Consider the following 13,830-nt stretch of genomic DNA (forward strand, 5'->3'; position numbering starts at 1 on the left):
GATCCAGAATAATTTATTAATTTAATAAAAAATTCAATATTAGATTTAAGTGACTATTGGTTAATTAATATGACTGACATGTGTATAATAAATGATATATGTAATGTAGCAGATATTATTTAAATTCTGAGTAACTTCTGTCTTAAATATCAACAAACATGATCAGATCCTAATAATAATGATATTATAATGACAGTACCTGACAACCTAATTGCAAACAATCTGCCTTGAAGGAACTCCACTGAGGTTCAGAAGTAAAAAATATAGAAATTTAATTTTCTTACACAGATCAGCAGGGACCCTTAAAACAGAGAAATATGCAAGAAATAATAAACAATATACTCAGAAATATATTGAAAAGTCATTTCTGTGCTATTTCTAACCAGATTTGAGCAAAAAACGCCTTTAAAGTTCGAGTCATTTTTCACAATTAGAATTATTTATTTACGATAAACGGAACTGGTGAATGATTTGAAATTCTGCACACACTTTATTGGTCTAGACCTACATCAAATGGAACATTAATCTGTAAAAAATATTATCAGTCCAGTCATGTCAAAAATCCTCAGTGGAGTCCCTTTAAGCTATCATATAATTTGCAAAAAAAGAAGCTAAATTGTTGCTACAGTAACAAGATACTTATCAAACAATGATTGTCAGATACATGTAATTACTGACTAACATTTTTCTATATAGTCATTTTATACAATGTATGTAATGTGAATGTATTCCTAAATCTTACTTTAATATAAGTTATCATGCCCATCTGAATATGTATTAAAAACAACAAATATAGAGAGGGCCAGAGCCATCAAAAGAAACAAACAAATACAGCAATCTTTTTATCTTTTTAACACATAGAACTTAATTATAAACCTTGACAAATCAGTAGCTTAATGTTTTAACAAGTAAAACTGCCAAGCAATAATACTTCAAAGATAGATTTATGATATAACAAAAAGTGTTGTAAGTTAAGTATGGTATACATGTATAAATAAATAAAGTGAAATAAATCCTGACACCATAACAAAAAATGGTCCCTGCGTATATTTCCTGTTATATACATAACTAACATACAAAATAAAAGATGATGTGAAAAATAAAATCATGGGGTTGACAGACATGTATAATGACGGTATGAATTGAAGAAAATGTGAAGGGGTGGGTATTATGCAGTAAAGGGGTCAACAAAAGGTGGGGTTGGAAGAAATGAAATGGAATGTGGGGGAATATATAATGCAGTAAAAGGGCCAATAAAATGTTGGGTAGGAAGAAATGTTATGCAAGTGTGAGAGAAACATATGTAAATGAAGGAAAATAAATGTAACTTAGGGTGAGGAATATTTTAATAATGCAAGAATAGAGGAAACAGCATTGGGAGGGAAGATATGTAAATAAGAAGTGGGTGGGGAAAAGGGGGGGGGGTAAATGCATATGTAATATTTAGTTTAGTTTATACAAATTTATTTGGAAGGTATAAGCTTATTGAAACACTCTCGAATCCGTTCCTGGAACCAACCAGTACTAAGCAATGAATGTAAAGTTCCTTGCTCAAGGAAACAACGGCTTGCCCCTGACAGGGTTTGAACCCACGCGGTCAGCATTCCTTAGAATACTTCTCTGACGCGTAAACCACTCAGCCACACCGCCACTCTTATGTAATATTTAGTATATGGTCAGAATAATTGTAATGCAGTGTAAAAAAATACATATATAACAAAGATTGGTACTCTGAGAATAGTATATGAAGGAGAATTAAACTGAAGCAATGATAAAATAAATCACAATAAAGCAGGGAGGAGTGACTGAAATTGAAGGATTACAGAAAATTCTCACAGGATGAATAAAATACGATATCAAATTCAAAAGGGAATCATAAACTGGTAATAATTTTCAAGAAACATTTCTACTAGTGCATAAGAAACATTAACATACAAATGTAAACATCAAAATCAGAAAATTCTAGAATAAACACAAGCACACTATGCCTCATAAATCAATATTTTTTTCAAACTCTTTAGGAAGGTCAAACATGTTTAATTTCGTATTAAAGGGACTCCACTGAACTTTTTTGACATGGCTAGAAATTTGTGTACTAGACCAATAACTTTTCAGATCATTCCCTCACCCGATTTTCAAATGAATGTAATTATTTATATTGTGAAAAAATGTCCTAAATTTAAGTGCTTTACTTCAAATATGTAAGAATTTAAAATTTAATGTTTATATGCTATTTGACCTTTAGTTATTAATTTAGGGCATGTAAGAAGGTACTTTTAGCACTGATCATGAAGTTATGTGTTGTAAAAGTTGCAAAAAGTAAACAAAGTAAAATTATACCAATTCAACTGAATTGCTAAAAGAGCAAAAAAAGCAAAATATAGTTAATCTATATGGCCAATGGGTAACCTTTTGGCAAATGTAACAAGATAAAAAGAATAAATAGTTTCTGAGAAATAAAAATGATAGCATTTGAGCCGCGTCATGACAAAACCAACATAGTGCGTTTGCCATCAGCATGGATCCAGACCAGCCTGCGCATTTGCGCAGTCTGGTCAGGATCCATGCTGTTTGCTATCAGTTTCTCTACTTGTTTTTGTTTGTTTCAATTTTTTACGCCTTTTCCCAACAGTATTTCAGTCATATAGGCGGGTAGTTTCCTAACCATTGTTCCTGGAGTTACACAAGCACTAGACTACCTTCCTCCGTGCTAAACTACCAAAGCATCTCCCTGGCATCGAACCCACGCCAGAGTGGTAAGTAGATTAGAAGTTATCGACTCTAACCCCTCGGCCACGGAGGCGGTCTTCTCTACTTGTAATAGGGTTTGTAAGCGAACAGCATGGATTCTGATCAGACTGCGCGGATGCGCAGGCTCGTCTGGATCCATGCTGGTCGCAAACACATTACGTTGGTTTTGTCATGGTGCGGCTCAATTTTCAGGGTTATAATCTGCCTGAACAACATATCAATTCAAGGATCTGAAAGTTGGGTATGTTTCTCATATAACATGTTGACTTTAAATATCTAAGCATGTGCCTCTTGCATTTTTATTTATAATATTGTCCATTCTAAAAACAAGCAATATCTAACAAAACTTATGTCATAATACAACTTTCTACTTTACAGGCAGATACTGACTATATGTGTCTCTTCATGTATTTACAAAGTCAAAGACGTACACTTAACTTCTAATATTTTACCACTGTTCTAACAATAATTATATTAAATCAAAACATTAACACAGTTGTAAACAAGAATGAAAGCACCCTTTAGCTTTAACCTAGTATGGTAATGATATGACCCCACTAATCCTATGATGATATACATTGAAATACAATCAAATAAATAGCTGTCAATATAAGCTGTAAAGATAAGCATGAAAAATATCTAATTGCTAATACCTTACCTACAATACTATTTTATAAAGGTAATCACACCTATCCTGAGGGTTAGGGTTAATACAATAAACAATCAGGTTGCCAATGTCTAAAATTAACTTGCTGTTGGACAGCATGCTTAACCATTCTCACTGTTTGTAGGTAAAACATAATCCTGGACTTTATAGAAACTGTGTTAATCAAATTTCAAAGCAATGGTGTGATTGGTTTGATTTTTTTAGGTTGGGTTTACATCACAACACAGTAAAGATAATATGGCGACTTTCCAGCTTTCCTCGTGGAGAAAGACCTCAGTGCATTATTTCAGGCATAAATGGGCACCTGAGTAGAACCACCAACGTTCTGTTAGCCAGCTGGATAGCTTCCTCACATGAAAGAATTCAAAGTTCCTGGTGTAATTCAAACCCACAGCTGTGAGGGCCATGTGGTTTGAAGTTAATGACCTTAACCACAAGGCCACAAACACCCCAATGGTGTAAATTGAAGCTCCACTAAAATGCTACTTAGAAATAGTTGTTATATTTCTTCTACCTATGTATTTGATTTAACTGTTACCCTGCTGCAATAAGAAGTAACTAACCTTTGTCACCAGTATAGTCAGGTCAGCTTACTGTTACCCTGCTACAATAAGAAGTAACTAACCTTTGTCACCAGTATAGTCAGGTCAGCTTGTACATCCTGCAGTCTTCTACAGGACTCTATACTGTTGGCTAACTAACTTCTTTATATCTTTATATTCCAAAACTTTATAAAAGATGACTCCAACAAGAGTGGAAATATATGCTAGAATGAAAATCTGTATAAGTAATCAAAAATAATCTTTCAACTAGTAATTTTTCAATTAGTGAACAACCATTCATGAAACTTGAATGGAAGTAGGAAAAATTCTAAGAAAGTCCACAGGTGAAGGGTTAAATTGATCAACAATTATAATACTGAGAATCTTCTAGTCATTTTTTTTCAATGAAGTTATTACTCAAAACATCTATACATCTGATGTACAGTTCCATACTGGACTTTATACTTATAAGACTTTATACTTAAAATTATGCATTATTAATTTCAGTTTATGGCACATTTTCTGCATTATTTATTCAATACTTAACGCAAAATGTTGTATTCATAACTTAGCAAATCCATTATTTAAAACAAGTAGGAAAAAGTTTTTTTGTTTTTTTTGTTCTTTTTGGGCAATATCACTCTAACAACAATTAGAAATATAATGTAAATTTGAAGGCATGTTTATCTAAAACAAGGGATTAATATTATAAACAGGTAGTAAATATTTAATCTATGACAACCAGTGACTATGAGTTTCTATATGAAATATCAAAATCAGAGTACATCAGACCTGTTGCTGAGATTGCATCTCCTAATCCTACAGTTTTTAATGGTGATATACAAACTAATACAGGACTAAACACAAAATAAAATCCTTCCCTCTCCCATGAGAATACTGGATTATTTTCATCAAATGTATAATCATCTTGGCCTGAGAATAACTTAAATGTCCCTGGAATTCTTAACTCTATATCAGGGGGAGATAATTTGTTAACATCACATGCTTGTCTCCCTGCCATTCTTGTTCCAGCTGCAACTGCTGATTGTGTATTATGCCACGCACTAGGAAGGGTACCAACTATATGATATGTTAAAGAATGGAAATGAACTCTTGTCAGTCTGGAGGAAGGGTTCTCCTTAGAATAACCATATGTTTTCAGGATCCATAGAATCATATCACTGATTTTGTGTATTTCTGGTTGACCAGTCCGTGTGTGAAAGTCATCAAAATGTGGACCATCTGCTACATGGGCAGAAAAAGATAATTCTTGTTCATTTAAACCAAGAGAGGTAACTCCTGGAAGGACCTGCAAAATATAAGTAGTAAAGTAAAATATGTCAATCACTTAACACAATAGTTTAATGGAAATAAAATCTACATTCTGGTTCTTTAACGTATAGCCTGCTGGTGGACACTACCAGTGTAGATCCAGACCAGCCAACACACCTGTGCCTTTTAGATCATGGTCTGCACTGTTTGTTATTTATTTTGAAATTATCACTAAAATGACAAATAGTTTAATCAAGACTGAAAGATGGACAAGTCTATTTAAGATAATAAGCATGGTAAGGGTTAAATATAATCAAAATACTTTTTATAAGGGGTGTTACATAAATGACATTTATCCATGTAAAAGTGTTTGGTCAAATTTTAACCAATATTAGAAAATTTAATAACTGGTAACCAAGTTTGGCATTAAAACAACAGCTGATGACTCAGAATTACCTTGATATTTTTCTATCAAAACTACATGTGTGATAATTTAGCAAAAAAAAGAACTATTTACCTGATCTAAAATGGCTTGAACTAATTCTTCACTTGCCATACTGGCCAGTTCTAAATGTACAGGCACATTTTTTGGAATTTTCTGTAAACCTTCTTTCACCTCAGCAATCTTCTCTCGTATTAAAGCCGAACCTTGCGTCTCTAACAAATGCAGACCACTCAATAAGATCAAATCTGAATCAAAATGAGTCAAACCACTGAAAAATTTATTCAGTGACGTAAGTTTAGAGTTTGACTCATCGTAACTTGTTATAAACCTGTTTGCTACTGGCGACGTTAAACCTTCCCAGTTCTCATTCAGTTCGTATTCCATGATAAGATGTACTTCATCTGACGGTATGTGACTGTTTTCAGGAATTGACATAGTTCTGGGGAGAAGTGATTTCAATAAGGGGCCTATAGGTCCAATCAGTTGTATCTAGAAAAAGAAGTAAATAATAAATGTGTGCCTGTTTTGTTCATCACAATTTTTTTCTTTTTAAACATTTACTGGTAAATCCAGTCCCAATAGCAGGAGATTGCTGTTGTGTAATTATTTTAAAGCAGTACAAGTAGATTGTTAAGAATAGCTAACATTGCTTCTTTACATTACAGAAAATAACATTATTGTGGAATACTAGTTATGTATCATTGTTTAGTGGTTCTCTTCAAAAGTTTAACACATGAAGGCACAAACATTTGAAAATATTTTCTAAACTTTCATTCACTCAAGTGAGTGAAATTAGACCAATTAGACCATAAATAATTACTATGCGCAACTTTTACAATATACAAGCAAAAGATGTACAACTATCAGCCATTCTATGATAAACACTTTAGTTTAAGTACATTAATTTTACAACACAGATATTACAAACAACTTTACCTTTGTATTTGGGAAGAGTTCCGCCACTTTAGCTGCCATTAGAGCTGCATTACCACCAATATAGTGCTGAAATGTGTATAAATTATCATGATGAAATCAATACTGCTACTTATATAACTAGCAATTAAAGCAGCACGCCTGCAGAGTCATGCTATTTTTTTTTTGAAAATTTTTAAAAAAGTATTAGACAGTAAAATATTGTGAAGTGAACAAATAAAATAATTTTCAAATTGCAAGCAGCACAAACTAGTAATGTAAATTACAACAAGAGCTGTCCGTAAGACAGCGCGCTCGACTTTTTTATTGCTTGCCAATAAAAAAAGTTTTTGCAGTAAAAGGCAATACAAGAATCTCTGTATTTTTAAAGTGAACAATGGCCATGAGCAAATCCTTGACAGAGTTACCTTCTCTTGCGTACAGATGGGGGTAATGATGTGAAATAGCATTAAAAGTTTCAAAGCAATATCTCAAAGGGTTAAGGCAATAAGTGGATTTTACCCATATTCAATGTATTTTCTAAGTCAAAAAGGGGCATAATTCTGTCAAAAACCTTGACAGAGTTATGTCCTCTTGTCTGTTGATGAAGGTCGTGATGGTAAACAAGTATGGTCAGTTTCAAAGCAATACCTCCAATGGTTTTGAAATAAAGTGAGGTGGTACAAAAAACTTAACCAAGCTCAATACACTTTCTAAGTCAAAAAAGGGCCATAATTCTGTCAAAAACCTTGACAGAGTTATGTACTCTTGTCTGTAGATGGAGGTTATGATGGTGAACAAGTATGGTAAGTTTCAAAGCCATACTTGTAATACTTCTGAAATAAAGTGGGGTGGTACGAAAAACTTAACCAAGGTGTGACGCCGACGCCGACGCCGGGGCGAGTAGGATAGCTCCCCTTTTCATAGAAAAGTCGAGCTAAAAACGAGGTCAAAATATGCATAAATAACCCTTACTGTGTTAGAAACACAGTAGAAATAAGGTGAAAAAATACTGCAAAATCGGACATAAATTGCACGTAACATGGGAAGTATTACTTTTATCTTGAATTTCTATAATTTTCTTAAAATCTCAGTATTTTTTTCTTCAGGAGGCATGCAGCTTTAAGCCTTCAGTATCTATTTGCCATATAACAAATCTGACTGAAGAGAAGCATCCTCTTCTTTTCTCAGTATTTTTGAGTTAAAGGTCACATTAACCTTAACCTTGAACCTTTTGACCTAAAGATAATTGTGGCATACATAACTCATTAAGATGTATCCACATACAAAATTTTAATGTTATACTATTTAACATAAATAAATAAAAACTTATCAGATAATGGGATGAAACTCTGCAATCCTGCATGTTTGTCAATGTGGCAATAGTGTAAAAATCTATTTTAGCACCAATGACACAGACCTTGACACTAGCCACCCAAAATTAAAGAACCACTTAAGTTATGTAACTACTAATTATGAAAAATATCAGTCAATGAATATAAAATTCTATTTTTGGCACTAATGACCTTGGCCCCAGTGACCAACCAAAATTAGAGGTCCGCCCAAGGTACAATTATCTACCTACCAAATATCAATACAGAAATATGGAAGGACAAAGGGGTGACTATATGATCACTGAAGGCCAGTCTAACTTTATACTACAGGTACAAGCTAATCAGTGTCCAACAGCTTCAGGGTAAGTTTATCTCAAACAAGGTACCGTTATAGTTAGTTCTAAAAAGATATGTTAAAGCAAAATTTATTGGCTATTTTCTTCTATAATTTCATGATTGATTGAAGTAAAATCATTTTTCAAATTTTGATCACCATCCAGGGCCTTTTCCAGCTATTTTGGAAAAAGATCCCTGGCATAAATTGGAACAAAATATTCGGCAATTTGGCAAATTTGAGTAATTTCAAGACCTTACACATAACTTTTTTTTATAACATGTGTATGAACATATAAGCTGTCACTTCTTTTAAAAAAAGAAGTCAAAACAGTTAAATTTTTTAAGAAATTGAAACAGTTTGATCTTAATGACTACTGTTCAAAGTTTTTTTTTGAAAAAGAGAGGCTAATGTGATTAGGAAGGGGTTTAGTGAAAGGGTGAAAATGCACTAGTATAATCAAACATGTGCAAATATTTTGCCTTTTTTTAATCATGTTTAATATTGTTCATTAAAACCAAAAACGAATGGTGTTTGACAAAGTAAGCTTTATCATACCTGTTTTGATGGCAACTTTTCTGCAACCTCAATTATTTGTTTATATTTCCTTTCATCTGTAAAAGTTCTCTCTGCGGCAGCCCCTTTTTTAAAGTAATGTGTAAATGTGTTACGTAGATCATCTATATCCTCCAATGAAACACTATCTAAAGACTCTCCTGGACTTTGACCTAAAGCTGTTAACAAGTCTGTCCCAGAGACGATCAAATCTAGGTTACAGTTGATACTGAAATTCAATAGTTAAGAAATACATTTTATATATTATATGTTCATTAATTATACAATTTAACAGACAAGCCAATTTCATAAGCTAATCAAGGAATATCTGTAAGACAACTTGACTTCTTTTTGGTTGAATAACAAGAGGGCCATGATGGCCCTGAGTCGCTTACCAGAAACAACTGCTTTTCAGTGTTGGAAATTATTTTTCAAAAGAACTTGCTGAAAGGCAAGTCCAGCTCTTTTGGCATGTTCAGCTCAACTGTAACTTGCCCCTATAGTTATATAATTTCACAACACTGATTGTTTTTTCTCTCTTTTTCTTCATAATAAAAAATAGGGCCACTAGTATGGCCCTAGATCACTCATCTAACCCATCATTTCATTATTCACTATATAAATTGAAATATTTTGCTTTGCTTAAAATTTCTATGTTGCTAGTGTGTTCCTATGCGACTATGTAGAATAAATGCAGAATAAATGACCACAACAGCAGGGTTAATTTTGATGGGACAATTTTTTTAAAACTTTTGTAAATGAATACACAAAATGTCACATCAAAATATGTAAGGTGTAGATGTTTAAAGTTTACAATATGGGACAACAAATTGTTTATACATTCTATATGATAACATTAATGTACCTAAAAAAAAACAAGAGGGCCTTGAGGGGCATTAAATTAAGCTTTAGCTTAAACAGAGCTAATCAAATTAATATGAACATACTTGATAAAAGACTACCTAAGAATGCTACAGAAAAAGTTTGGTTATCATCTATGAATTATTTCAGTAGGAAATGATGTTAAAATGTTTTTCTATTTTTAGCTTTAGTGGCGGCTCAAATTAGGGGCCAATCAAATTAATATGAGCAAACTTGATAAAAGACTACCTACATGTAAGAATGCTACATGTAAAATTTGGTGAAGCTACCTATACACCAAGTTTGGTGTCAATAGGCCAAAGCAAACTCAAGTTATTGAGTGGAAACTGATTTCTATTTTTAGTAACAATGAACTTGACCTTGATCACAGACACCTGGGTAGCAATCCCAAGCTGCCTCTTGATATAAGCTATCCATACACCAAGTTTGGTGACAATAGGCCAAAGCAAACTCAAGTTATTGAGCGGAAACTGAATTTCTATTTTTAGTAACAGTGACCTTGACCTTGATCACAGACACCTGGGTAGCAATACCAAGCTGCCTCTTAATATAACCTACCTATACACTGAGTTTGGTGTCAATAGGCCAAAGCAAACTCAAGTTATTGAGCAGAAACTGGATTTCTATTTTTATTAACAGTGACCTTGACCTTGATCACAGACACCTGGGTAGCAATCCCAAGCTGCCTCTTTATATAAGCTACCTACAAACCAAGTTTGGTGTCAACCAAGTTTGGTGTCAATAGGCCAAAGCAAACTAAAGTTACTTTGCGGAAACCAAAAGTTAACGATCGCCGCCGGCTTCGGCATTACTATAACCCAGTTTTGTTGGAAACCTGGTTAAAAATATATGAATGACCCTGATCTCACACGAAGCATGATGGTGCATTAAAGTTTACAATACCCAGAATCAATAATAAAATAATGAGGTTGAAGTGTACTGACTTAGTTTTAGTATTAGCTGGCAAAAATAGTCAATTTTTTTCTTCGTATGCAATATTATAAATGGCATTTGTTATGAGCACCGGAACTGGTAAACTTGCTTCAGAACTGGTGAAGCTAATCAGGTAAAATAAAGCAGTATTCTTACTAGCAAAAAGGTAATATATTTTCTGATAATTGTTAGATATGAAGTCGAATAAAATATCTACTAGCAGGTTCATTTGTTTATACAAACATTTTGTTAATTTGTGTACAGTCAGCAAAAGTTGGAAAAATGTGCCGGAATCGGTCAAACAACTGTATAATTAACGAGAGCTGTTGACAGAACAGCAAGCTCAACTATTCTCAAGACCCTGGTGAAAGCAACATTTCTCAAGTTCAAAAAGGGACATAATTCTGTCAAAATAGGGTTATGGTTAACAACAATTGTTCAGTTGTATCCCTTGTTATATTATATATATATAGTTGGAAAGAAAAAAATGACAGAATTCCCTGTGATCGGTATGGGATCATATATGAAATTAACGTAATTAAGTACGAATTAACTAAGGACGAGATTTTCGTACCCAACACTTATTCGGCGAAACTTTCGTTTTGGCTCAATGATTAAATCATTCCAGGATTCAATTATATTTTGTTCCTTTTCATCCAAACTCTGCAACTGTAAATTGTGCCATTTGCCATAAATATAGGCTAAAATGATTGAGGTGATCCCGAAACCAATGGTTTTCGTCCACATCTTTTCGTAGCCGGGAGTGTCTTCCCCTTTCACCGGGAACTTCGCTAATTTACGTTAACCGGACTCCGGTTTTTACCGGTCTTCATAGACCGCTATGAAACTCATATATTGCAATAAACCACAAATCTTGGGCTTAGTACGTTTATCCACATTCCAAAACTGCTTTTAAAGTCTGACTAATAAAGTTACCTCAAACATTTTCAATGATGACCAATGTTAATTATTCAAATAAAAATTCTTACCTCAAAGTTCCTGGGATTAGTAATTAATAAAGGAAAATAACTTAACAAGAGGGACACTATATTGGCCCTAAATTGCTCACCTGAACATAAAGGCTCAAAATAATAGAGGACTGAGAGGATAGAAGGTAGAGCTGCGAAACCCAGCTACTAACGCTGACAGATGAGCTCACCAAGTCCATGGACCAGACCTCGCAGTGCTTACCAGGACTTCAGCAAAGCGTTTGACTGCGTCCCACACAGCCACCTGTTAGCCAAGCTTCATCAGTATGGCATCAGAAACCACACCCTGAAGTTGATTGAGGCATATCTCACTGGCCACACTCCGCGCGTAGTCGTTGATGGAGCAACGTCCGACCCAGCACCCGTTATCAGCGGAGTCCCCCAGGGAAGTGTGCTTGGACCCATACGTACTCTTCCTGGTCTTCATCAACGACCTGCCACTTCATGTCAAGTCCAAGGCCAGGCTCTGCAGATGACTGTGTGGTATACTGGGAAATGGCCACTGAAGAGGACTGTCACATTTTACAGGATGACCTGAAGAAGGCAGGCAGTGTGGGAAAAAACGCTGAGGAAATTGAGTTTCCACTCAGAGAAGTGCAGCATAATCAGGGTCCACAGGAAGAGGTACCAACACGTTGACAAGATTGTGAAGAAAGGCAACAGCACACTCGGCTTCCTGAATCGATGCAACCTGCACATCAGCAATGAACAGGTGAAGAGCACAGCCTACATGTCACTTGTGCGACCAGGCCTTGAATATCGTTTCACCGTCTGGAACCCTTATACCAAGGACCTTAATTTACACGCAAGCTCGAGATGGTCCAGAGGAGAGCTGCAAGATATGTGACGAACCGTTACCACAACACCAGCAGCATATCCTCCATGATCCAACACTTGGAGTGGGAGACATTAGAGTCACGACGGACCAAAGCCCAGCTGAACATGATGTTCAAGATCACCAATGACCTTGTAGACATACCAGTCAGCGATTATCTCACCCCTGCCCCGAGCCGCACTAGAAGTGACCACTCCAAGAAGTTCCATCAACCATCCACATCTACATTGTACTACAAGAACTCCTTCCCTCGTACAGCCACAGCCTGGAACAGCCTACATGCCCCTGTTGCAGAGGCCCTTGACTTGGTATCCTTCAAGCAGGGGTTATCATCCCTCACATTCTAATCCGCCATCAGGGACCCTCGTCTGTCTGCTACAAGTACCCACTAGTGATATCCAAGGTTGTGCTGGCCGCGGCCACTGTAACCATAATGGTTTGGGTTAAAGAGGCGAAATGTAGCTGGCCAGACTTTTTGTCTATATCTCTTTCTTTTGACCTAACTTTCTATCATTTCATGTATATTTCTTTTTCTTGACCTAGCAACACCCGTCGCGTTAAAATCAAGTGTGATTGCGCCGACGTACGATGTAGATAGACTGATATTGGATGGATGAGTAACAGGCATTATGTTGAAACCTAGGTCAACTCCTGATATCTCAAGTTCAAACTTGGAACTGTGCATGTTACAGTAGAAATTTCAGAAAAACTCTTAGACAAACTACAAAAAGTTGTTTGCTGATTCAAATACAAGTTAAACTGATATCAAAGTTAAAATCTGCACCAAATCTGTGGAAGTAGTTGAATTTTCAATGCTGTAGCTCTCAATACAAAAAGTTGGTCACTGGGTCAAAATGTAGGTCAAATTTCAATTCAAACCAGAGCTGCGACATCTAACTTTTTTTTTCCTTACAATTTTTCTGTCATTACAAGTTTAATGTCACCATTTTCATGCAACTTATAATTATGCCTATATGAAAACTATAAATAGTCCTTAAAATATGTTTCTAGCCCTTTTAACTCAAATGTTCAATGGAGCAGAACCATTAAAATAATTTTAGTGGAGCATCATGCTAGGAATGTCCTAGGAAAATTTCATCAAATTTTACCCAGTGGTTTAAAAGTAGTCGTTTGGAAAAAAAGTTGTTGACAGACTCACTGATGAGACACCTCACAAAAGCTCAGGTGAGCTGCAAATTGCATGGTAGAAACAATGCACTATCACTCATTGGTCTTTATAACTGTTCAAATTTAATAATTTGCAAGTTCTTTCAATTATTTTCTGCTAAAGGACAAATGTATGTTATAACATTTGTGACTTTGATCTTTATGTAATAAATGTTTGACTGCTTAAATTGATGGTGATGCTGTTTTTTTTT

At 34.9% G+C, this 13,830-nt stretch overlaps 1 protein-coding gene across 2 annotated transcripts; it reads right to left on the minus strand.

The window, feature by feature from the left end:
- Window positions 1-403: 403 nt before the first annotated feature.
- On the minus strand, window positions 404-11,405 carry LOC132754997 (ADP-dependent glucokinase-like). Of its 2 annotated transcripts, XR_009629154.1 has the most exons (6): window positions 11,202-11,405; window positions 8,816-9,041; window positions 6,614-6,679; window positions 5,750-6,166; window positions 4,044-5,269; window positions 404-3,981 (listed from the first exon to the last, which is right to left on the minus strand). XR_009629154.1 is itself a non-coding variant. In XM_060745776.1 (5 exons), exons 1-5 carry the CDS (start codon window positions 11,372-11,374, stop codon window positions 4,709-4,711), a joined length of 1,443 nt encoding a protein of 480 aa, XP_060601759.1. In that variant the 5' UTR covers window positions 11,375-11,405; the 3' UTR covers window positions 404-4,708. The 2 variants fall into 2 exon arrangements, 1 of the variants encoding a protein (XP_060601759.1); XM_060745776.1 differs by having other exon boundaries at window positions 404-5,269.
- Between the last annotated feature and the right edge of the window lie 2,425 nt (window positions 11,406-13,830).

Source organism: Ruditapes philippinarum, unplaced genomic scaffold (genome assembly GCF_026571515.1).
Source record: "Ruditapes philippinarum isolate M1 unplaced genomic scaffold, ASM2657151v2 ctg7563_1_1_1_1, whole genome shotgun sequence".
NCBI classification, from domain to species: Eukaryota; Metazoa; Mollusca; class Bivalvia; order Venerida; family Veneridae; genus Ruditapes; species Ruditapes philippinarum.